The sequence below is a fragment of the Perca fluviatilis genome, chromosome 4 (assembly GCF_010015445.1).
Source record: "Perca fluviatilis chromosome 4, GENO_Pfluv_1.0, whole genome shotgun sequence".
NCBI classification, from domain to species: domain Eukaryota; kingdom Metazoa; phylum Chordata; class Actinopteri; order Perciformes; family Percidae; genus Perca; species Perca fluviatilis.
This window is the reverse complement of record NC_053115.1, coordinates 26,790,484-26,815,624: the sequence shown is the minus strand read 5'-3', so window position 1 is coordinate 26,815,624 and position 25,141 is coordinate 26,790,484. Positions and strand designations below refer to the sequence as shown.

General features: G+C 40.8%; 1 protein-coding gene across 1 annotated transcript; it reads right to left on the bottom strand.

Annotated features, from left to right (window-relative positions):
• Nucleotides 1–222: 222 nt before the first annotated feature.
• Nucleotides 223–25,141, bottom strand: slc2a1b (solute carrier family 2 member 1b). Its single transcript, XM_039797746.1, has 10 exons — nt 24,745–25,141; nt 12,714–12,809; nt 6,220–6,380; nt 5,309–5,549; nt 4,957–5,119; nt 4,468–4,655; nt 4,122–4,226; nt 3,618–3,719; nt 3,302–3,505; nt 223–2,418 (listed from the first exon to the last, which is right to left on the bottom strand). Exons 1-10 carry the CDS (start codon nt 24,757–24,759, stop codon nt 2,215–2,217), a joined length of 1,479 nt encoding a protein of 492 aa, XP_039653680.1. The 5' UTR covers nt 24,760–25,141; the 3' UTR covers nt 223–2,214.

Here is a 25,141-nt window from a genome sequence, read left to right as displayed (position 1 = left end):
ATTACAATTAGGGATCGACCGATGTGGATTTTTTAGTGCTGATGCCGATACAGATATGGCTGCCGATTTTCTTGAGCCGATATTTGGAGCCGATACTGCTTTTGCTCCCTCAATTTACATCATAAAAATGTAAACCCTGCCACACTGGATTTGTTTTCGGAATCTGCTCTGCCATTTCTTTAAAAATAATAAACAAAAACACAGATCAGTGTCACTTCTGCAATCATCTTACATTCATATCACCTAAATGATGTGAGCAATGTGCATCATATGGATGGGTGCAGCGTCTCCAGCAACACAGAGCTGCCTGTGGACACCTGTCCGTAAATAATGCCGGGGAAAAAAACTATCGGTGAACGCAGCAGCCGCGTATCAGCCGATACACGTAAAATCGCAAATATCGGCCCGATATATCGGTTTACTTATTTCACACATATCCATTTCAAAAACCTCTAGTAATTTATTAGCAGTATACAGTCTCATTCAGTAACAAAGATTCCACACTGTGAGTAAAAAAAGAAAACGGCTGAAACGACCTCACAACCTTTGTTTCAGTAACTAAGAAATATCGCTATGAACAATAAAGTGCTGCTAAAAAGATAACTTTTCTCAAAGAATGCATTTAAAGAAAAAGATCGGTTCAACAAGTGACACAGCAGTCATAGACAGCGGATTAAACAGCGAGGCGAAGTGGAGCCAGACTACTGCATGCAACCCAGAGAGAGAGAGAGAGAGAGAGAAAGAGAGAGAGAGATATCTAACAATACTGCAGAATTCAAAGAAGCCACACAGCAGTATGTGACTATGACACATAGTGCTTTATGCTTTATGGAGCGCAAGGAACACTGGGCGTTTGACCCAAGAAGGGTGACAGGCACTTTGAGGATAACAAAAACCTTCCGTGAGGCTGACAGTCATTTTGGTCCCCATATTTTTTGCTTTTTCTGAAGATGCTTAGTAGTTGTCACGGAGAAACAGGGTGCAGCAATTGCAGCTCCCGTTTGAGTGAAAAGATCCAGACAAGTTATCTCAACTCAAGAATAATTTAAGTGAAGATGGTCCACTGACAGAAGCTTTCAGTCTGGATCCGACTGACACAACCTGAAACTGCTTGGAAGTGATGAGGGCAGAGGAGGCTCGATTGTATCAGACGGACACTTAATAACACACATGTTCTGGTTTGGTGAGACAGTTTTTTTTTTGGTTTTGTGGCTGCTGATTTTAGGTGCATACTTATCCCACGTCACTGTAAAACGGATGGATGATTTATTTACTGTACTTTGTACTGATCTGTGCAGAAGCTGTTCCTATAGCACAGAGCGACGTCAATATTATGTAATTAAATGTACTGCTGAAAAGGAATGTTGTAAAAAATACATGAATGCTTGGTGAGTTTCTTGATATATTACTGTGTTGTCTTCATGTCCATAACTCTTATGAAACAAAAAGGTAATTTTCACCAAGAAAAGTCTTTTGTCTAAGAAGAGAAAGAAGGATAAAAAGAGTCAAATATTTCCCAGCAGGAGTAAGTAAGTAACAGCATTACCATTATAGTCTAACCAATTTCATTAAGAATATCTAAATCTTTACAGCAATACACCAACATATCACTGTTTGTGATAACTTATTCCTCATCGGTGGAGCACTGAGACCCTTTTTAAAAGGCAGTGCACCATCTGCTGGGGACAGACAGAGTCGAGCTGTGCAGCATCTACAGTGCTTAAGTCTACAGTGATACATCTTTACAGTATGATTGATAAAAACAAGTATTTTGCACAGTGAACTGATCTCTACAGCTGCAGTGCTCTGACAAAGAACAGAGCATAAGCACATATCAGTTATATATATATATATATATATATTTGGTGAAAAAAAAGAGATTAAAAAAAGCTTGGTTGATTGATGTACACACTTCTTTTCCTTCTTATCTTTAAAATATTAAAAACCTTCCCCATCTATCCTCAACTCCCCTCTCCATATCAGGCGACAGTTTTTGTTTTCGTTTTGTCTGTGTGACATGAGAGGGGCAGCAGAGGACGTCATGTCGGAGAATCACAACAGGGCTGTTCTGTGTTTCGGAAATGACGTTGGAAATGCGGTGACGAAGTGTGAAAATGATTCTACCAATGGATGTGTCTACTTCTAGCTGGTAGACTCTTCTCGTCCCCTCTTCTGGGTCTGAGAAAGAGTTTGTTAGAAGTTAAGATCAGTCACTCAGAGCTGAGAATCTGCTCCTCCCAGGCTGTTGAGCTCCTCCGGCGAGTGCTTTTCTACTCCGCTGGCAGCTGTCTGGCGGAAACCGGCCGAGATCTGGTCAAATGTCCGGCCCTTGGTCTCAGGTACTTTGAAGTAGGTGAAGACGAGGAAAAAGAGCAGCAGCACAGTGAAGATGATAAACACGTAGGGGCCGCACAGTTCCTGTGAAGAGAGAGAAAGAGGAGAGACACTTGTTTAGTGGAGTCCTAACAAGGTTCAGTCCTCAAAAAAATCTGACAGAAAAATGGATGAATTCAAATCTTAAAGAGAGTGATGATCAGTGATAGGTTGGATATTTCAACATACATGTTTCAAATGTATTTCATCTATTATATTAGTATCTTACAGAGAAGGTTAGTTGAACACTGTCCTACGCAGGAATAGATTGGAATGTGTGAATCTATTAGAAGAATTGTCCATAAAAGGAGTAGTTTGAAAGTAACTGTTTCACAGAAATAGATAGATTGGAATGTGTGAATCCCAAAAAAGTATAAAGGAGGAGTTATTTTGATGTCCGTGGAGACACTATGGGTAGATGCTCATAGGAGTGTGTAGCCATGGTTACCTCCCTCTCTCGGAGACAAACTTGTTCAATATTGAATAAAGCTGCATTTAATCTAAATTCACGGGACTCGTCATGAGTCAAAGTCTCCACCAGCATGTCCAGATATCATTTCCGATAGCAATCAAGGCAATTCAGATATGTTAAATATGCAATAATTAATAACATAGGAAGTTTGTAATACTTTACTACTGCTACAACTTTGGAGGAGATAAGGCATATCTTTTTTAATTCTTAATGAATGAGTGATATTTTCTTGTTTGAATTGAGCCATTCCTTCAACGACATTTCTCTGAAAATCCACTTCTAGATTTAACTAAACTTGAGAACTTTGTCTCATTTTTCTATAATTAATACCAAATTATAAAATGCTTTCCAGGAAATGTAAAACAAAATAAATAAATAAAAACAAATGACAGACCCATAAAATAGTGTTACCTCACAAATACCTGTTCCAAATGTTTTTGTTTGTTTTCTGCTCACCTCTACATACTGGAAAGTCATTCCCACAATGAAGTTAGCAGTCCAGTTGGAGAAACCAGCCACAGCAAAGGCCGAAGGCCTGGGTCCCTGCGAGAACAACTCTGCCACGATGAACCAGGGGATGGGACCCGGTCCCAGCTCGAAGAACGCGACAAAGGAGAAAATGGCCACGATGCTTAAATATGACATCCATTTGAGCTGTTCCTACAAGCACAGAGAACAAGACGGAGGTTAGTTACTGGTAAATATACTCGGGGGGAGTGGGGGGGAGAATCTTGACAACCACATTGTCTTAAGGATTAAAGAGAAAACCTACCAACAGAGCCATGGCAATAGTCATTAAGACGGCAGATACAGCCATTCCCAGCAGCCCCAGCATGTGCAGAGACCTACGTCCTGCACGTTCTACGATAAACAGCTGCACCGAAAAATAAACAAGAAGAGGAATAAGGTCAGTGCAGTACTACAAAGTGACAAACCATTTACAACCTGTATGCAGTTCAACAAACCGCTGCTCTAAACACCTTGGGAAAAATACTCTGGTGCTCAGAAAGACATTTTACATTTAGACTTTTGGTGCAACATAGAAAACTTCACACAGATTGACTGCAAAGTGATTTCGGAAATGTGCAGTGCAACACAATAGTAATCACCTTCCACTTCAGATATTTTCAAAAGCAGCAATCTTGAAAATGACTAAATTAACAATCATTTCTGGGCGTAAATATCTCTATAACTTAATGCTTCAGACACCTTTATTTATCTGTTACTGTAACAGGGATTTCACTTTTCAAAATTGAAAAACGTTAACTGTACTCACCGACACCACAGTGAAAGCTGTGTTCACTACACCGGCTCCAATGGTGGCATAGACAGGCTGCTCAACTCCGGCTTTCTCAAAGATACGAGTGGAGTAGTAGAATACCTAGAACGTACAACAACCACGAAGATTGAATATGAGAGAGTCTCCTTTTTTTAAACACAGTTGACATGTAGGTATGTTTCAGGATATCTTCTTCTATTTCGGATGTAGCTCGGGTGTGAAATGGAATGTGTATGTGTACCAAGCACGTCAGGGAAAAGTAATGTTTCTCTTTGGTTTCTGTGTCTTTTCTTCAGAATCTCAGACTGATCGGGGGGGATAATGTGTAAGCCTGGACACTCACAGCGTTGATGCCAGACAGCTGCTGAGAGAGCTGCAGGACGACAGCAATCAGGAGGGGCTGGCGGTAGAGGTGCGAGCGGAAAAGCTCCGGGATGGTCACCTTCTTCTCCCTCATCATCTGCCGGCTCTCTTCCTTCATCTCCTGCATGTCAGAGCTCACATCTGTGGTGCCTCTGAGCTTCTTCAACACTGAAATGTGCAGAGAGAAAGCAGGTTGTTATCTCTACAAGCTGCCCTGTTTTTGTTTTCTTTTTCCAGTTCAGCTAAATTTTTCTGTTTCTTTGTTTTCATTTTGTTTCCTTATGATTACATCTAAGTGTCACTTCACTACCATATTTCCGCAAAGCACTGTTAACAAGCAACAATCTGGCAAGGATACAGCAGTTATGTGTGTGTGTGTGTGTGTGTGTGTGTGTGTGTGTGTGTGTGTGTGTGTGTGTGTGTGTGTGTGTGTGTGTGTGTGTGTGTGTGTGTGTGTGTGTGAACTCACCGGCCTTAGCCTTGTTCTCTTCATTCTTGTTGATGAGCAGGAAACGAGGGCTCTTGGGACAGAGAGGCAGCAGGATGCACTGTATCAAAGCAAGGATGAAGATAAAGCTCAAGAGGAGCGGCCACAAGTCATCGTTGCCCATGATTGCCTCCATTCCAAACACCTGAAATCAACACAGACACACGTAACGCACATGGACCACCTGCACAGCTCCGAGCATGCATTCGTCAAAACATTACGTAGTAGGATGCCCGAAAAGGTTGTATTGTTATCTTGTAGGATAATCGCTAGACTTCACCACCTATGTTATAGTATCCAAATAAAACCATTGCAACAATTACTGTCCACCAACCTGTGCAATGAGGATGCCGACAACAATGCCCAGCTGGTGGAAGGTGCCCAGGGCTCCTCGTAGGGCTGTTGGTGAAATCTCACCCACATACATTGGCACGAAGCCTGTGGAGAGGCCGGAGTAGAGGCCCACCACAAAACGACCAACGATCAGCATTTCCCAGGAGCTGGCCATCTTTGAAAAGCCCATCAGAGCCGCAGCGATGAATGCCAGGACATTGGCCATGAGCATAGAGTTCCTCCTGGAGGCAACAGAGAACAAGATACGTTTAATCCAAATTTAAAAAAGGACCTTTACAGATTTGCATGCTAGCGTTTTATTTTTGTGTGTTTTTTCTTTCAGCACAATAAAGACTTTGGGTATTAACTTTGGTATTATATGTTTTTTGATCATGTAAAACTCGGATAGAGTAACTTGTTAATTTATCCATAATGTGTCCGTTATTTTTCGTTGATTTCATGTGATTGTCACGTTTTGTGATACTTGCTGTGCTTTTTTTGCCTTCTATGTGGACCCCAAGAAGGGGGGGGGAGTCCTAATCAATATTGTAATCATTAAAGAGTTACTTAACACAAAATCCACTTTAGTAGTAAATCGTGTGTGCAGTCACTTTAGATGGTTCCTAGTCTACATTGTTAATACCAACACAAGTTTTAGCATTTTTCCACAGAAAATCACACCCCACCAAAGAGTGTTGTGTCTGGGTTCAAACACTTTTTTTTATTGCTCTTAAAAAAAAAACATCCATATATCTCATGGATAATACACTTTAAAGTGCCTACAGTGCCTCAAGGCCTAAGATAACTATCACATTGAACTTAAAAGTTGAAGCCTTACAACCACAGCTTTATTTTATACTGCTTTTGCTTCTTGGTATTATAATACCAGCAAGGATTTTGTTTTCCTCTCACCTTCCAAAGCGGTTGACAAAGAGTCCGACGGAAAAGGAGCCAACGATGCCACCAACAGAAAAGATGGAGACGGCGACGGACCAGATGGCCGTGAGGGTGGTCTTGGAGATGGCCTCCTGGTAGCGCTCAAAATACGTCTCATTGATGAAATTCTCAATGATCTGCCACAGGAAAAGAAAAGACAAATGTTAAATACTATTTATATGTTTTCTGAGCTGGCTTAATATTTTTTTTTATATTGCACAATTTGAATTGAGAAACAGTGAATCATTATTAAAGCGCTGGTATGTCATAGTGTTAACGTAAGCTCTTGTGAATCACATAATGTACTACTGTTTTGGTGTATGGTGGAGCTGTTGCTGTCTGACCAGCTGATGGCAGCACCGTATGCTCATTACCATTTCCTGGCAACCAGGAAGCTCACCAGCTATGGTTAAGTTTCAAGTTTCTGTCCCCCTCCCCCCATCCTCCATCCTCATACCAGACTAAATGTTGACAAACAGTCCCAGTGGCGCTAGTGACAGAGTTAAGCAGCAGAGCCTGTGTCTGTTTGTGTGTGCGTCACGGTGACACCTCTCATATAATTCAGAAAGGTCACCACCCTGTCTGCGATCTCCGACAACAGTATGTCTCTGACACCCCCCCCCCATCATCACCCACCACTCTTGTTACCAAATGTGGCCTCCAGCTCGGTCATGTGCCTCTGATATAGAGTAACATCACCTATATTTGTATATCTTAAAACACAGCTCTTAATGTACTAGAACTCAATGTTTGCAATGTAGAATACAGACTCAGCAGTGTCCTTACCAACCAGTTAGGAATTGTAATGTGACCAGAAGCCATGAACATATAATGCCTATAAAAAGTAACGTGTAAGTTAATGTGTTTTTTTGGCACTGATCAAGAGAAAAACACCCTGAATGCCAGGTTTAGAAAAAAAAAAAAAAAAGACCTCCACAAATGAGCTACATAACCAACATTTAATAGGACACACCTAAACCATCACAGGTGCAGTCCGTTGGTTTTTAGAAGACACATAATTAGTTAAATTGAGATCATGTGTGTGTAGTTGTGGGGGTTTCAATTGTATAGACCACCTGTATCCAGTGTCTTTTTCTGTTCATCAGTGTAAAATATAAGCCACATTGAGTGCACTTCCATTTAAAGGTCCAACATGGTGGCCGGTTAAGCTCAGTTGGTAGAGCAGGCGCATCTATTTTATATAGAGGTTTACTCCTCGATGCAGCAGCCGCGGGTTTGACTCCAACCTGCGACCCTTTGCTGCATGTCATTCCCCCTCTCTCTCCCTTTCATGTCTTCATCTGTCCTGTGGAAATAAAGGCCTAAAAATGTCCCAAAAGATGATCTTTAAAAAAAAAGGTCCAATATGTAATATATTTACTGTAATAAATCCTAAAACAACTCCAGTAGTTTCTCCTTTTGAAATTTCTGTTTTGTGACGGAATTTCTGTTTGTGTTTTCGCCTGTGTGTTGTGATCAACCGCCCAGTTTGACAGCCAGGCCAGGTTGCCAGATATACCTGTAAAAACATAAACCCAAACGGCATGTTTCTAACAGTTGCGTGACCAGAGACGTAACAAACCCCGGGTAAATATTGAGATGTATTTGAAAGATGGAGACAGCTTAGAGCACAAAAGAACGCCGAGTTGGCTAATTTCCTCCTGAACAGGTAAGCATTAGCTTCCGGCTAATTTGTCACGGCTACTAGGGACGGTTATTTTATGTCATTTCAACATTCGTGTAGTTACTCACAGTGAATTATATAGCTAGAGTACCCAAGTTGGTTACTCGCAAAAACAATTGTGACACAGCCAGTAAAGTGATCCCGACTGGTCCTGGCTAACGCTGCCATGCTAACTCTGCTAACTGCTAACGTTACCGGAGGACCAGGCAAGCAGGCCACAGCTGTAGCCTGTTCAGCGCCCGTAGCCGACATCGGTGAGTTATTTTAAGCCAAGAGCGGGGGGCTGTAAATCGGGAAGAGAGGACCGTGAGTTTGCAGTGTGTTTAGCGATTGTTGCCGTAATTCTAAGCCAATAAAGTGTGTATTTCAGTCGGGTGGAAAAGGACGGCAAAGTAGTGGTATTTTTAGCGGTTCCTATTGTAATTCTAAGCCGAGGAAGTGTGTCTGCCTGGCGTGTGGAGAGGACGTTTTTAGCGGTGGGGTTTTTGGCAGGTCCTACTGTAATTCTAAGCCGAAAAAGGGTGTTTGTCAGCTGGGTACAGAGCTCCGCGTGAGCACAGGCTTTTATGACGATAAAATATATATAGCCAGCATCTAACGTTAGCTACTCCACTGTGCTGTGGAGTAATGTCTGGCTGTTGTGGATGCTGCGGCCTGGCAACCTCTGTGAACTTTGAGTCTGGGGAGGAGGGGGCGGGGGAGACGACTCTCTCCAGTATTTTGAATTTGTACTGCAGTAACTATTTAAAACTCTAGCTGTCCGTATTAGATATTGCACCTTTAAGGTTATAAAACATGAAAACTTATTATGCAGGGGGAATACTTGATAGACCCTGTATGGAGCATGTTGAAAGTTAAAACAAAATGTCATTCAGTGTTATTATGTGAAACTAACTTGAATGGCTGACCTTGAAAAGTTACATCATTATTTTGTGTTCTCTTCCAAGTCTATTCTCTGAATGGACTGTGCAGTCCAAACCATCAGCTGGCTCTAACCACACAATAAAACAAGCTGTCTATTCATGTTGTCAGCGTATGTGGTTGAAGCTGGCTGGCAGCCGAGTCCTCAAGGTGAGCACTTTATTCAGCATGGACAAGTAAAAATAAAATGATTCTAACAAGTGATTTCATTGTTCATCATGTCTAGTTCTCCAGTCAGTTTTTACCTTTATTTTATTTTTTCAAAAGGTTGTTGAACTTGAAGTAGGTCCTTAAAAACAAATCTAGCCCACAGGAAGTCATATTTCAGTAGCAGTATTTTAGATTAGTTTGGCAGGAACACCCAAAAACCTTTAAAAAAACAAATTCATCAAGGAAAAGTTTATCTCAGAAAGGTGTAGAAGTCTTAACTTTAAGCAGCAAAGACGTTCCCAAAATGAAACTAACACAAAACAAAACACAGATGACCTTTCGATTACATTTCCAAACAAGGATATGATTTGCTGGTGGTGCAGGCAGACATGCAGCAGCAGAAGGAGGAGGACAGGGAGTCTCAGCTTGCCTCTAGAGAGAGCGTATCTAATCAGAGATGCTTTAAACAGTGCACGACCTGCGTCACAGGCAGCAGCATCGCTGCAGCCTTTATCACACGCTGGAGCACAGAGGGGAGAGCTGTTGGTGATAATCTGAAGGGCTGTTGCTATATAAAAGTTGTATTTGTAAAGTTATAGCCTCTTAAGTGGTCATTAACTAACAAAAGATTAAGAGTCTGTGTTGAGTAACTGTTTTTCCTGCATGTGACGTTGCTTGGACCTCTGTGTGTGTGTGTGTGTGTGTGTGTGTGTGTGTGTGTGTGTGTTTGTTTGAGACCTAGGCTGAATATTGGGAAATGGGATAAGTAGCCAAGAGGGCAGGTTCACACTAGCCCAGTGTGTAACAGACTACATAGTCACACAGCCTGCCTCTCAATCTGCAGCCCGTCACTCAGCCACTCACAAGGCACTCGACTGAGCTGCATGAAGCTGAACACGTGCTCTTTTCATGGTGGAGGAGAAATTGGTGCTACACCAACAACTGCAGTGTTGTGGAGGCGAAATGCTGGATTAAATATTATAAAACATCAGTAAGTCTTCAGCCCTTTTCAGCGAGTAAGGACAGACTAAGAGCTGTAATGTTTAGTCAGCTATTCTGATAATTAATTATGTAGTAGTAAATAGTAATAGTAGAAGTAAATATATAAGTAAGTACATTTTGAGCAGAAATGCCAAACAATCTCTGCTTTATTTAATATATATATATATATATATGCTTTTTTTAATATACCAAATGATTAATTAATTAGTCTTAAAGGTCCCATGACATGGTGCTCTTTGGATGCTTTTATATAGACCTTAGTGGTCCCCTAATACTGTATCTGAAGTCTTGTTCCCAAAATTCAGCCTTGGTGCAGAATTACAGCCCCTAGAGCCAGTCCCACAATGAGCTTTCCTTAGTATGTGCCATTTCTGTGTCTGTAGCTATTGAGGAGGAGAGAGGGGGGGGGGCGTGGCCTTGACCAACTGCCACTTCGCTCGTTTGAAAGCCATGATGTCTCTCTCTTTCTCATGGGTGGGCCAAATTCTCTGGGCGGGCAAAGCAGAGAAAGGGGATGTAACCTTGCTCCTTATGACCTCATAAGGAGAAGATTCCAGATCGGCCCATCTGAGCTTTCATTTTCTCAAAGGCAGAGCAGGATACCCAAGGCTCGGTTCACCATTTCTAGCCACTGGGGGACCATAGGCAGGCTAGGGGAACTCATATTAATGTTAAAAAAACTCATAAAGTGAAATTTTCATGCCATGGGACCTTTAAGTAATAGGGGCGCTATGCAGTTTTGGCAATTTCTTCGCTGTTTTCTCGCTTTTTGCTCGCAGGTTTCTCTATAGAGCTCCACCTACAGCTTCAAAATAGATATTTGGCAACGCTGTCGTAAAAACTCGTTGGCGACTCTCCCTCCTCCCATCTTCTCCCTCTGGTCATGTGCATTTGTTTTCAAAGAAGCTGGCGAACGCACGCAGCCATGTCCGTTGAGGTTTTTCCTCGAAATATTACCCTTCTCTCCCGGATCCGTAACATTATTCTTTTTTACTAAAATGGCCTTAGAATGCTGTCGGAGCAGAAGCAACTTGCGTTTGCCAACATCAAGCTGACTAGAAACTCTGTGGCAGATAACGTTTCTGATCAAAGATACTTTACAAGCACAACAGCAAGAACGCCAGGTCAGCATCGGATTTGCAGGCTTGTGTTTGTCTCACTTCTCACCATTCTTTCTTGCCGGCTCAGCCATGACGATAGTGTGAAAAACTCCAAGCGCTACCTTGTTCTTATAGCTAGCCGGTTCCTGGAGGGGGGCGTGTATGTGTGTAGTGCCGTGAAGCAATCTGTTACATCGCGAGACCTGATATCATGCGATACTTCCTGATGCTATTGCAGGCGGCTCGCCGGCCAAACGTTGCAAGGGTGGTTTTTCCGTTCACAGGCGCTAGGGGGGAGCGAGACAACCACCATTCAACCCGAAAAAAATCATACAACCATTCCAATGACTCCGAAGCTGTTCAGTTAAGGTAAATTAAGCTAAAAAAAAATGGCATAGTTCCCCTTTAAATCTCTTATTAAAATAATTGTTAGACAGAATGCACTCTTTTTATGCATAGCCAGATTACGAAACAACACAAGGACTTTCTAATATTGAGTTTCATTGTGTTTGCACAATCCAAGACGATTGCACAATTTTTGCACAAATGTCTCAAGGCCTAAAATTCCGTGTTTAAGGGTTACTGCCCACTTCTTCTGCTCTTTAGGACTCAAAAAGAAATGACTGACTATTCTATTTCACTTTAATGAGTGAATGCATCCTGTCTCTCTTTTCAGAGACAACTGATGAAAGCTGCTCTCGTTTACAAAGCGTCTTTCACATCAAAGTCCAGGGCAGCTGTGATGACAGTGGACGAGAAAATCTGAAAATCAGGCTGTCCTCACAGTGAGGGCTCCACAAACAGCTGTGACTTTAGATCACTGTGACAGGCCGTTGCCAGCACACCGGATTTGTAAAAAAAGGTAGATACAGCCAGAGGTTGGGCATGTCTGCCGACACACCTGTGACCTGTGAACAGACAGCTGTGTAGCCACAGGGCGTGTTGAGACCAACGCAAACTTACCAGACAGGTAAGTTATTAAAACACGATGTAATATTGACATTCCCCAGGAAATGAATTTCTTTGGTGTACCTGTCTGCTAATAAAACCTACAGTACTTTAGATTTAGTGATTAGGTGACTGTCTACCTCCTTCATTTAATATCCTCTGAGTTCCCTTGTCTAGCTTTTCCCAGTCTGTTGCTAGTCAGCGTAGGTCCATTTTGGGGCATGGACACACTCTTTTACACAGGAATCACGCCAGGTCCTTGGACCCGATAGGACTGAATGCGGCTATTATTATCTCACTCCAACCTCCCCCCCACTTTTCCAATTCAGTCCTTCTGTTTTCCAATGCAACAAGTAAGTGAACAACCAGTAGTGGGGCAGGGTTGGCAGGGATAATGATCTATTGTATGAATGAGAGCATATATATATATATATATATATATATATATATATACATATATATATACATACATATATATATATATATACATATATATATACACACATATACATATATATATATATATATATATATATATATATATATATATATATATATATATATATGTACTGCCATCCCAGTAATAAAGTGGTGGGCTAAAACACACTGTAAAACCTTCTTGGGGATTCTGTTTGAACATCATGCGTGCAAGACATTTAACTCACCTTTTGAGGGGCATTGATGACACCGGTGTTGTAGCCAAACTGCAGAGAGCCGATCACAGCTGTTCCAACACTCAACATCAACGGAAACGTTATTCTCTGCAAGACAGTAGAGTGTAGAGGAAGGCTAGTCAGTCAGGAGACCAGTTTGACCAATTATTTACCCTTTTGCCCAATGGACAATTGTTTTATTTTGTACAAGAGGTAGTATGACTGACAGTTGTATTGTCTTTCCTGTTTCCCGGACAATACCTTTTACTTAACTATACACGTATATCATTTGACATAATACAAATGAAGTTATTGCCACATTTTTGTGTTAAATACCTTACTGTATCGCAGACTCTTTTTTTTTTTTACTCGCGGTTGTGGTTCAGCTGCTCTGGATCAGACTTAACAAAATGTTCAGGTTGGTCAGCCGCTAATTTTCATCCCCGATGCATGTTACAAACAAGTATAATGAATGCACTGATACATCCTGAAATATCTTGAAGATGTTTGGCATTAAGCCGCATTAAGCAACATGCCGAAATTGGACTAGCCATAAAAGATGCTTTATGACACCTAAAGGGAGAAGACAAATAGATGGAGAAATGTATGTGTACATCCAACAGCCAACACCTTAGACAGACACCTGTTCACTGAGGCATGTTTACTGAGTTGTGGACAACTTTTGCTGAGAAAAACTCAGGAGTCAGGAGTGATCCAGATACTACTGAATAAACCTGCTTCTTGGAACAGGGCCAGGTTAAACCCAGGTATGCATGTTATTGTCTGTGTTCATGTTCCTGTTATTACAGAGCTCACTTGCTGCTCTATCTCAGTAGAGCCCAGTAGATTAGTAGAGATTTTCCTCATACCAAGAAGTTAATAAACCAAAGCGGAGTATGTCGCTGTCTATTTCCTCCTCTCAAAAAACAGCCTTTAGCTACAATTTACCTTTTTGTTGTTCACCCATCACTTGTACGTCTACTGACTGTTTGACCGTCTGAGTGTTTCAGCGTGGAAGGAAGCTACCTAAAAACCTGAGCAAGGATTCCACACGTACACGTTTTCGTGTTAAAAGTGCACAAGCTTCGGATCAAATTTAGAGAACCACAAACAGTCGGATCCTAACAATCACAAAAACACAGTAATCGAGAAAAACAATTATAATGCACATTATGTTTTGCAAGTAAACTCTTAATTTGTTGTTTTCTGAATGAAAGCAAAAGGTAAAATTCACAGTCCGAGGTGTTTTCACTGTTAATTTGTTTAACTGTAATTGCAACATCTTTACAAAAGTCAATGATTAATGATTAATGATTTTTTTCTCCATAATCAAGCAGCCCTAAACAGAGGAGCCGCTTACTATTTCCATATTTTATATCTCACTATCAGTCATCATGTCTAGATGATTCATGTCCTGTGATGAAACCAATTATTTTTCCACAGCGATTCACACTAGATTATATACACAAGGTTATAAATGTTATGGCAACAGTAGACCTGACCTTCACGAGGGGAGACATTACCTTCCTTCATCATATCCCGACAAACAAGCAGAAATGAAACATCTTAACCTATCTAAAACAGTGCCGAGAGACAAATGATTTAGTTGTAATGGAATAAACCTGCATACGTTATTTTTCTAAGTTACCCTGCAGACTAGAGTGTGATCTGCCGAGGCATTGGATCGCTGTATAAACTAAAGACCTGCAACAGCCAATGTCCATCCTGGCAATGTGTCTTTGAGCAAGAAACTTCTAATTAAGTAAGTAAGTAAAATGTATTTATAAAGCGCTTTTCACAGATATAAGTCACAAAGAGCTTTACAGGGGCAAACAGACTCCTATTCAAACCTTGAATCTCTGGAATTTTAATTTAAGCTTCTATAGAAGAAGATAAACACAAGAACCAAGCCCTCCCAAAGGCCTGCACTACAAAGCAAGATTTGGAGTTACAGAGGTAACTTCAGCTTCAACCCAGGGTTTTGTGTATCGCGACAGTGGGTCACTTGTTACCGGGTTACATCGCCATGGTTACTTATGCTGAACACCTTACCTGAACTGACGATTGATAATGGCGTCACCATTCTTAGAAGATCCGGTGGAGCTCGGTGCGCGGAGAGTGAGAGCTGCACTTCATAAAAGCCAGAACATTTAAAGACTGACAAAACCAGTTGACATTCCCTGATGGGTATCTTTATTAAAGATACAGATTTTCAGCATAGGGAATTACGTATCTTTGTTCTTTTGTATCTTTGTATGTTGTTATTCAGCTTTTTGAGCCGAATATGTTGCCAACGCGACACATCAGAATTATGCTTATATATTATATTTATTTGTTTTTGCTCTCACAATCGCTTACCACTGCCATGGTTGCAACTGAAAGAATAGGCTACAGCAACGAAGGTTTATGGAATGCACAAGTGTAATCATGGTCAGACCTTGTACCTGACTAATGGAATAATGCTATGGATAAGCATTGTGATTTATGCATTTACAGTGTCAGCTTTCCTTACTGGGTTTAGCAGCAGCGACTGTAGCTTTCTGCTTGCATTACGTGTCTGTGTTCTTCATATTTCTGTAGGATTATCGTTTGCTCTTCTCGTGTAAAATATGCAGCTCTGGTAGACTTGTCAATGTTTGTAATTGGTCATATAGTGCAAACACCGCCCCTTTAAGTGAACGCACTTGTCGCTAGATTGGGAAACCCTGGGTTGATTGAACTAGTCGTTAATCAACATCATGTCACACCATATGCAGGACCGCGGTTGTTAGGTTTGGTGAAGCCAACGGAAATGAATCCAGGGCATTTTGATCTTGCTTCATAGTATAGGCCTCTGGTTTCATAAAAAAGTACAAGCCTTAGAAACTATTTGAAATGATTGTGCATGCTGCTCTGTGATATCACCAAAATGCAGCAGTGAGGTAGCCTGGGTGACACGAATCAACAACTTTTTTTTGTGAGGACCTGAATTTCTCCCCCTTATGAGGAAAAGGGAATGGAGCTGGAAGAACTAAAAACTGCTGTGTGTTTTGGAGGCAGTTCGCCCAGTGTGTTCAGTGGGCCTGGCTATAAACACTTAAAGACCTGCCTACACTTCTGAGCCAATAGGGACTCTTGTTATGAGGGTCACCAAGTCCACAGTATAGGCCCAGTATATAAACAAACACACCCCTTTTTCAGCATTGTGGGCTGGGGTCTTAAAGGAGCCACGTTGTCAATGAGGAGACCAACCAGATGTCATTCTGTAAAGCCACTGCTGATTAGAATGGGAACAAGAAACAGCACAAGGTTTCATTCTGTGAAAAACTACCAGCTGCTTTTTACTATAAATAGAGAATCCGTCCCCTCTAGGAAAAGTCATCACTGGAGAGTTGTTTAAATCTCAGCCCGTCTTGGGAATGGCTGCAATTGTTTGCAAAAATCCCCTTGATGTTTGATGTCAAAAGTGGGGACGGCAGTGTGTGTTTCAAGTGCAATGAGGTCATCTTTGACATTTTTACTTTTAAAGGTGCAGTAGGTAAGACTTATAAAACTAACTTTCTGTCACATTTGCTGAAACTGACCCTATGTTCCAGTAGAACTACATGAAGCAGGTCATTTTTTTTATCTGGCTCCTCTGGCACCACCTACAGCCTGTAGTGCAATTTGCAAAAATCCACAGCTCCCTGTTCAGATGCACCGATCAGGGCCAAGGGGGGTGTCTAACAGCATGTCAATCACTGCTCATGCACACGCATTCATTCTCCCTTGTGGGGGGAGGGGCTTAGGAGACCGTTTTGGGCTTTAGCGGAAAGGGGGGAGGGACTGTGAAGTTGTCGATGTTAAATTTTTTGGGCTAAGTCCTGGATCTTCACAATCCTACCTACAGCACCTTTAACCTATGTACCAGGAGACCCCTCCCTCAGCCTGGCCTCAGTCCACACATACTGTTTATAGGCCAATGAGTTCAGTGTAAATACTTTATAGCTACTAATCACAAAGTTTTGGGACATTCTTCAGCCAAACCTTAGACCTTAGTCTTACACGTCTGAGTTAGAAAGTAGGTGAGTTTGATATTGTTCCGTGTACACAGAAACCAGAAGCAGCAGTAAACACGACTTCCTCACTGGTGGAACAATGAACTCAACCCTAAAAATACTATTTAATGATCATAGCCTTGAAGCCAACACCAGTGACTGTTCCTCTTCTTGTTCCTGACTGGCTCTCTACCTTTAGTTACCTCCCAGGCATGTTTCACTCTGCAGTTTACAGTATTTTTAAAATTTCTAATTAGAGTTTTTTGTTTACTTCGTATGATAGGTAAGATAGCCATACACAAGGGCCTGGCATTACACCGCGCATACCGTGCTACTTTACATGTATGCTTAACCCATTCGTGGTCTAAGCCATTTTTTTCAGAACAACCTGGGCTATCAGGATATGTATGCTGCAGGGATGTCACATGAATGTATACATTGTAATATGACTATGAAGACAAAAGGTACAAGCCAGATGTGAAGAATTGGTAGTTAATGCCTTGTGGTTAATAAGGGTTCAGAGAGATTTACGGATGTTTTCAGTCAGGATTCAGAAGGTTTTGGGTTTATAACACTGTCAATAACGAGGGGGAAAAATAATCGCTAAGGGAATTCAGCCTGTATGGTCTCAGTGAATATTGTTTTTTTCATTATTTTACTTTCCAATTGGCAATGTAAAAAAGAATTCAGCTGCCAAAAACCATCAACATCCTGACAACTTCTCCCAGGCCAAGGCTGAATGAATGCACAGTGGTGCTGCTGGTGCATTTCCCCAACTGAATACATCTGTAATAACCCTTCTCTCCTCCCATGCCTTTGCTTTATCTAAAAGCTCCCTAGAGACGAAACAACATCCATGCAAATGAGCCCTATTTGCATGTGAAAAATACAATGCGGTGTGGGTAGGCAGCAAGTAAATTCCTGTCTAGTCATTGCCATGTAATAATAAGATTAACACTGTTCATAGCCGCTCTGGTTGCTCGGCACCACAGACTCTCTGCTCTTATTGGGTAAACATGAATTAATAAAGCACACAATACAGGTAAATTAGCAGAATGGAAAATAAAGATCTGTGCAAACATTTACGAGACACATAAGCTCATACTGTGCCATCCTTATTGGATTCATGACAATGAAGTACAATGAGGAAATGAAGTGGAGGCTTTCTCCAAATTAGGATATGTTCAACTATAAACAGCTAATATAAACCACCGTTACAACTATTTATGCTTGAGCCAAGCGTCATCCAACATTCAAAACCCTCTTCAAACATAAAGTTGATCTAAGAGATTCGACAAACATGAAACATGATCACGAGTTTTCGCTCACTTAGAGAACCAAAAGGGAAATAGAAACTTTAGCTCTGACAAGCTGACAGATGTGTGACGTGAATTATTTAAAGCATGAGGATGTGGTAAAACTGTACCTTCGAAAATGGTTCACAACAAAGAAAGGTCGATGGGAAGTGCTGCGAAAAATGCAAAACTAAAGCCGATAACCTACGTATAAATGTTAACTACCTTATAGTCATGATGTATGAATCCTGCAGTGTAGTCATTTACAGCTACTATAAAAGATGTTAAACCATAAGCAGTTCTCTAAAATCTGGGTGAATATCTGGCAGTGGTGGATGAATTATTGAAATCCTAAACTTAAAATTGTTACATTTCAAGTAAAAGTCCTACATTCGGATTATTACTTTTTGATATTAATGAACGTCCGTTACATTCAAGCCGTTGCCAAATGAGTTGCTACAAAGCTAATTAAGATTATCAGCTCCACACAACTCTCGCTGTATTTCTCAGAAGAACAGAACTCGAGTGAAGATAATTACCTCTTCTGAAGAGTCCATCATCTATTTTTAATCCTCCATGTCCATGGCTACAACAATGTAAGTAAATAGGGCAATTGTCCAGCTTGTATTTACCTTCACAAAAGTGCTCGTTTTGCCTCTGACAGGCTCAGATTAATATTCTACGTGTCTGACAACATTATGGAAAGGATCCCTTCAAAGATAGACCTCTTTGAGACTTTGTTTGTTTAACCAGAAAGAGCTCTGAAGTCGCTAGTGCTAAACCCACCAGACTCCATTTAAAAAAGCAATACTTTTAGCGTGTATAGAGGCAACATATTTCCACATGTAAATCTGTAAACTATGTGTTTATTTCAACCAAAACTAGAGTTGTGATGGTTGGAAAAGTGGAAAGACGACCCAAAACGGCTTTTCATAGTTTAATTTTCTTTTCTGTCGACTTTGATTGAATTGTATTTTACGATGCCAAAATTACTGTTTATTTACATGGAGTCTGGTGGGTTTAGCGAACTCAATTTCGCGGATGTTTTTATGTTTTAAAAAATTCTTTAACAGAAAGGTCGACCTCCTAAAGGAGCTGACACACCAACCTGATTATTGGCCGTTAGGGTTAGTCTGGCGAAGTCAGTGGCTCGAGTCTGTTCGGTGTGTTCCGTGCCGTCAGTCGAAGGAGCTGTCGGCCTTCATTTGGGCCGATTTGACTTGTTGAATCGGCCAGTGGGCAGTCGGACTCAATGACCAATCTGATTGGTGGAGTGCTAACCCGGAAATGACGAGCGGGATGAGCGTGATGAAAGCCTCTCAAAATCTTTTAAACTGTCCTTTGTTGATCTGAAATGAAGACAGATTCAGCAACTGCATGGCCTATTTCTCGCTTAAAATGTTTTCAGAAACACGTTTCGATGAACTATTTTCGTAAAATACGAGATTGTATTCCGAACAAGCCGCCATTGTGGTCTGGCTTTGAAATTCGGGAGAAGCCAGACCCACGTGACACATTCGTCCAATCAGCTGCCGACAGCCTACTTTTTGGGCAAGTCAAAGTCAAAAAATAATTTTGTTTAACAAATTCTGCTTAACTTTACATCAGTTCATGACTCTATTTCTATAAAAAATTACTTAATTTGTGACTCATCCCATCCAGACTCAACGAGAATTGGGGTCAAACTGTGTTTTCTTTTTAAAGCAGAAGCAGGCTGTAATTCTGCCCGCTTCCTTGTTGCCAGAGGGAACCAGATTTTCTGTGATGGCTACAATGCTGCCGTCACGTCCCTCCACACGTCACCTCTACAGTGTCAGCTTACACAGCAGTGGGGAATCCAATATGAGCCTTGTCCTCACCTCCACTCCTCTCAGCTCTGTCCAGCACTAAGGCCACCTCATGCCAACCTGTGCTGTGTAGGCAGTTTCCAAATACCTTTAGTAACTGTTCTAATGTTTTTGGTGTAGCAAAAATGGATGTAATTTTCTGCATAAGCAAAGACGGCTGTCATTAAATTTAAAGCCCAGATAATTTAGGCCCATTTTTCTAGGCCTAAAATGCCTTATGCATGCTATATTTTGTATATTTAAAAAAATAAAAATCTACTTTCATAACTAATTGCCTTGGTACTACAGAGATTCTTGGGGAGATGTACACTGTAAATAAACTGAAGATGAAAAGTGCGTTGTGTTTCTGTGATTTAATATCTACCTCGGGTTTACACTTCTGGTCAAAATGAATTCATGTGCAGCTAAAGCAGCCTGATCTCTACACTGACTGTGGGCAGAAAGCTTGATGAATAATGTAAACATGTTTAAGTGATGGACATGTTTGCCTATGAAAACTTGCATATCAAACATGTAAAACGACACAGACTTAAATTTGTGCCACGTGATTGTGAGTTACTGGTACTCCTGGTTATTATTAACCCTTATTCAAACATTTTAGAACAATGAGAATCTTTTGCATGATTGACCTGTGAAATATTTCCTAGTGGCCTATGAGAGATAACGATAGAGATATCAAAAAGGTGCTTATTTATGTGAGCTAACAGAGGCTTAAGACAACCAACCCAAGTTCAAATCCCCCATGACAAACAGTTATGACAAAGAATGAGAAGACAAGATATAATATGGAATAGTAACACAAGTAAACACAACAATAAAGAGGTGAGGTATGTAATTAATACACAATTATTAGATTAAGGAGTAAAACTGATTAAAATGTGAATTACTAAATGTAGTTTACGGGTCAACAAAGTATAGCCCCATAGTAGTAGCAGCCTAAATCCCACAACTCTTGCATCTAAGCAGCCTTAATACAATCTTCTTCTATCTTCTGCAACTATTTAGCACAGGTGGTATTATGCAGCAACAGCTTAAGAACACATCAGACAGTTCAAAGTGATTCTGTAGTGCAGTCAATGACAAGAAATTGATATTATCACATTTAGGAGATCAAACAAATAGGTCAACTACCCCTGGATCAGGGGGTTGTGATTCATTAAACCGAGCTACTTTCAATTGAATCGTGAGAAAGTCAAAAGAAGCCCAGAGAGACACAGCAAGGCCCTGCGTGAACCATTTCATCCAACCATCTCCTCCATCACTACAGTGTGCACAAAGTCATCCAGTTTCTCAGGAAAGTGAATTAAACATGCACTCTTGCTTGCTTGTTCATCTCAATTAAAACCCCTCTAGATCTCTTGATCCCAACGTTTGCAGCAAAGCCTCATTAAGCCTCATTAGAACATTGCTGACAGTTACACTACACTGAAGGGAGCAAGTCATGCAGATGAAAGTAAATCTACTGTACTGTCTTAAGGAAGGCCGGAGTTGGCAGATGGCTGAAAGCCCATGGATGGAGAGGAATTAAGCTTGTGCAATTAAGTCTGTACAATGTGAGGCTGGATTTTGGCTCTGGGTTCCCAATCAAAATACCTGTGCTGTCAAGTCTGTCAGCAATAAAATGTGTAGTGGCAGTTTCATTCAAAACAGAGCCGTTCAACTGTATGCTTGACCCCAATTACCGTTCTCATTGTTTTATTGAAGAAAATAAGAGCAGTAAGGTGACTTTTTAAGACCCAAACAAAGCATACTGTTGTTGCGAATGAGGCTCTTATATGACATGTCATTAACATGCCTTGTTTTGATGGAAAAGCTGTGCGATAAGGGGAAATAACTGCATTATAATACAGCTCAGAATACAGCTAAAAGAAGGATATTTAAATACTGAAAATTAAGAGTAAATAAAATAATTTGTACATCTACCTGAAACAAATGCTTCGTCCATAACCCTGGACCGGGCCTACTGCGTGAAATCAACAGCATACAACTTACTGAAACATTACTTGTCTGGGGTGGTTTAAATATTTTAAACAATTAACATTAACACTTTCCTGAATCTGTGCCATATTGCTTATTATCAAACTGTAATTACACCACTTCCTACAGTATTTGTTACAGTATGAGTCACTCGCTGAAGTTTCCGTGTACGTGACTCCATCTGCACACAACATGGCACAACAAGTGTACATGCCAGGTACAAAAATCCTGACCACGAGATGTTAATTAGCCCGTATATGGAACTGCTGTTTAACTACAGACTCGCAAAAAACAGCTCAACACTCCTGGAAGCAGCAAAACACAAAAGAGGGAGTGAAGTCTGGGAAGGAAAGGGTCAAGGCTTTAAACAACCCAGGTTTGGCAACAGCGTATTCCCCCAGTAGAGTCTCACTCTCTCTGGAAATCTGCTGTGTTGGTGTCATAGTGGAAACTGGGAACGGAGAGAACCGTTCCCATCACGTCCACAACAAACCCCATCCAGCTGAAGGTCCAGGAAAGCGCAGCGTGCATGGTGAAAAATAACACGAGGGGATAAAACAACAACATTTTCTGACCACCATGTCAGACTGGGCTGCTTTATGCTCCTCCACTGGGTTTAACTGGTCTAACATCAATGGCCAAGTAGGAGAGGGGAAGTTTTTGGCGTACGTGCTTCACTGTGCAGCATGTTGGTGTATGTAACAGTGCCCACATGCCGCACCGGGACGGTGACAGCATTAACAAACACCAGATAAGTTTCTTTCTGAACAACGAGCATCACAATCTACAACTGAGATGAGGTATACATGAGGTTAGTTATTGTTCATATCAAGAATAGAAAAAGGATACTGGATTAACTGCTCGAGAAATATAAAAAATGTTCCTACATACTCTACTTACGTGTCTTTGATACACTGAGTTTAGGGCTGCAACAGATCGGTTACAACATTTTTGTAATGAATCATTTAGTCCTAATGAATTGCCCATCACAAGTTCTCAGAGGCTAAGACGATGTTTTCAAATGTGCTGTTTTGTTTAACCAGCTGTCCCAAAGCAAAAGCACAGGTTGAAATAGTTCATTGGTTGTCGATTGACAGAAAACTGTCAAGAACTTCAATAATATAACTTTCATTTAAGTAACTTAGCCGATCGTGGAATGTTTTTAAGTGACCTTCCTCAACTACAATTTAGCATTACTTGTTAATTGCCTTTTTCCTGCTGTCAGTATTGACATTTTTTGTTGACCAGATGAGTATTGATTAACCGAGAAAATAACCTGCAAATTAACTGATCAGGAAAATAACTTGCAGCACTATAAAATATTATTATGCAACAATGGCAGGGACAATACTTTTGACACTTTAAATGGATTTTTCTATAATGTCTGTAATTGTTCTATACTTTGTAATGGAGTATGATTTGTATTGATACTTTTACTTTTACTTCTTGGTCATACTAAGACACTGCTATAACTGGCTTTAATAAAAGAGTCTTGGGTATTTAAATAGCTCCTGTCAAACTTAAGTCAAAGAGCCCTTTTATATTTTTATTTTTTTATTACAGGAACAGAGCACCAGACCGCTGTGCGCCTGTGACAATACTGCATCATACCCACAACAAACATTATGTAGCACGTAAACAAGGCGCGAGACATGACAAAGCCTTCCATACCCCTAACTAGGCCTGTAACAATTATTAATTTTACATAACCTAATTTTACATTAGCAATTAATTTACATAACCGCGGTTATTTTTTGTATAATCGCAATTGAAGCATTAGCTAGAGCATTCTTTTTTTTTATGATGATATTGGTCACACTATTAATTGTTTGCAGCCATCAAACGCATTTCCAATACCGGCGTAGCGTCCCTAACAGCAACGTTAGCTAGCCAGTGATACTATGGATTCCTACCAGAGGACGCCCCGCACGGAGTTGCAAGTCCATATTCGGCTTTCGAACATTCCAAACTCACCGAAGCACATTTACATGTGTTTAAGTAATGTAGCTAGTTAGCTAGCTAGCTAGTTAGTCCGTCTGTGGTGCATCTACTATGGTGCTTTGTTTAATTAGTAACGTAACCGTAACTGACGAGGCTGTAGCGGAGATGGGAGTCATTTGTCAACATTATGCTAACGTAGCTAGCTATTATAGGTCCACGGGGATTTGTGCTTTTACTTTTCTAATCTGTACGGAACAACTTGTTTGCTAACTTTTGCTAAAGGTCCTAATTGGTATGACTGTTGGTGGTAATTGTTGATTCTGTTTAGTTAGATGTGCCAAATTGTAATTAAGTGATTATTGGTCGGACTGTTCAGCCGAGCTTTGCTAGCGGCAGCTGTCATTTGTTGCCATAGCAACTCGAAACATCCTGGGCTGTATCCGTCTTAAGCCAGAGAAATTAAACACGCTCTGTTTTACTGTTTACTGATTCATGCTTTGTTTTTTATTACTCTAATTTCATTTTTTGTTCAGCAAAATATACAATGTTTTATGATAATAAAGAGGCGTAATTTAGCCTACTTTGTAGGCTGTGAATCTGCGTATCTGGGTCACAAAACAGTGATATAGCTAGCTATTAAGGTTAAATAAGTGCAGACACGTTACTGGACTACGTGTATACTTAAGTGCCAAAAGTACTTTAAACCGACTAATAAGCAGCCATAACTCCGTTATTAACTACAGAGGGGTAATAGCGACGTCATAGATAACATACATATTAGCTGCATCGTGACTCGATCTTCGTCATGTGGCCCATGTGGAAGTAAATGCCTCATGGCTAAAACAACAATGAACTCACTGAACTTGCTGGCTGTTCACTGACAGCACGGGGCATGTCTATGACAACAACACATAACAGGTTTGACAGGATGTAAAAGCTTCTTGAATTAGTCACAGGCTATAATTACCTTTCCTGAATCCATGGCTGCAATGGAAATATTCGTCTTTTTCTTTGTCTATTCGGTTGTTAAAGTTGTTAAAGTTGACGGCGATGGAAGAACTTCCTCTGGGTCCCCCAGTGGGTTTCGCTCAGAAGTCAGTCATCTTGGAGGTTTTTTGCTCCGTTGAAATGAGTTCAAACCGCAGTTGGGTGTTTTTACAGAGAAAGGCTTCAAGTCTTCTGCGTGGCTGTCTCTGGCTTGAATTATTCTCTCCCCGCGTCGTTTTATTTTTTATTTTACAGTTCCAGCAGCTTTAGCTAGTTCACAGCTTCATGGATGTGTAAAGTCGTCCAGGATGTTGGTGTTATAGGCCGGTGAAGAAGTACCGCTTTGTCTAGCTTTAAGGAAACAGTTCTCTGGAAAG

Bases quoted from the DNA above. Each gene is read 5' to 3' on its own strand.
- slc2a1b (XM_039797746.1), bottom strand. The intron at 5,550-6,219 runs GTGAGAGGAAAA...TGTTGCCTCCAG, and splicing joins TTTGTCAACCGCTTTGGAAG to GAGGAACTCTATGCTCATGG. The intron at 3,720-4,121 runs GTGAGTACAGTT...TTTTCGGTGCAG, and splicing joins CAGCTTTCACTGTGGTGTCG to CTGTTTATCGTAGAACGTGC.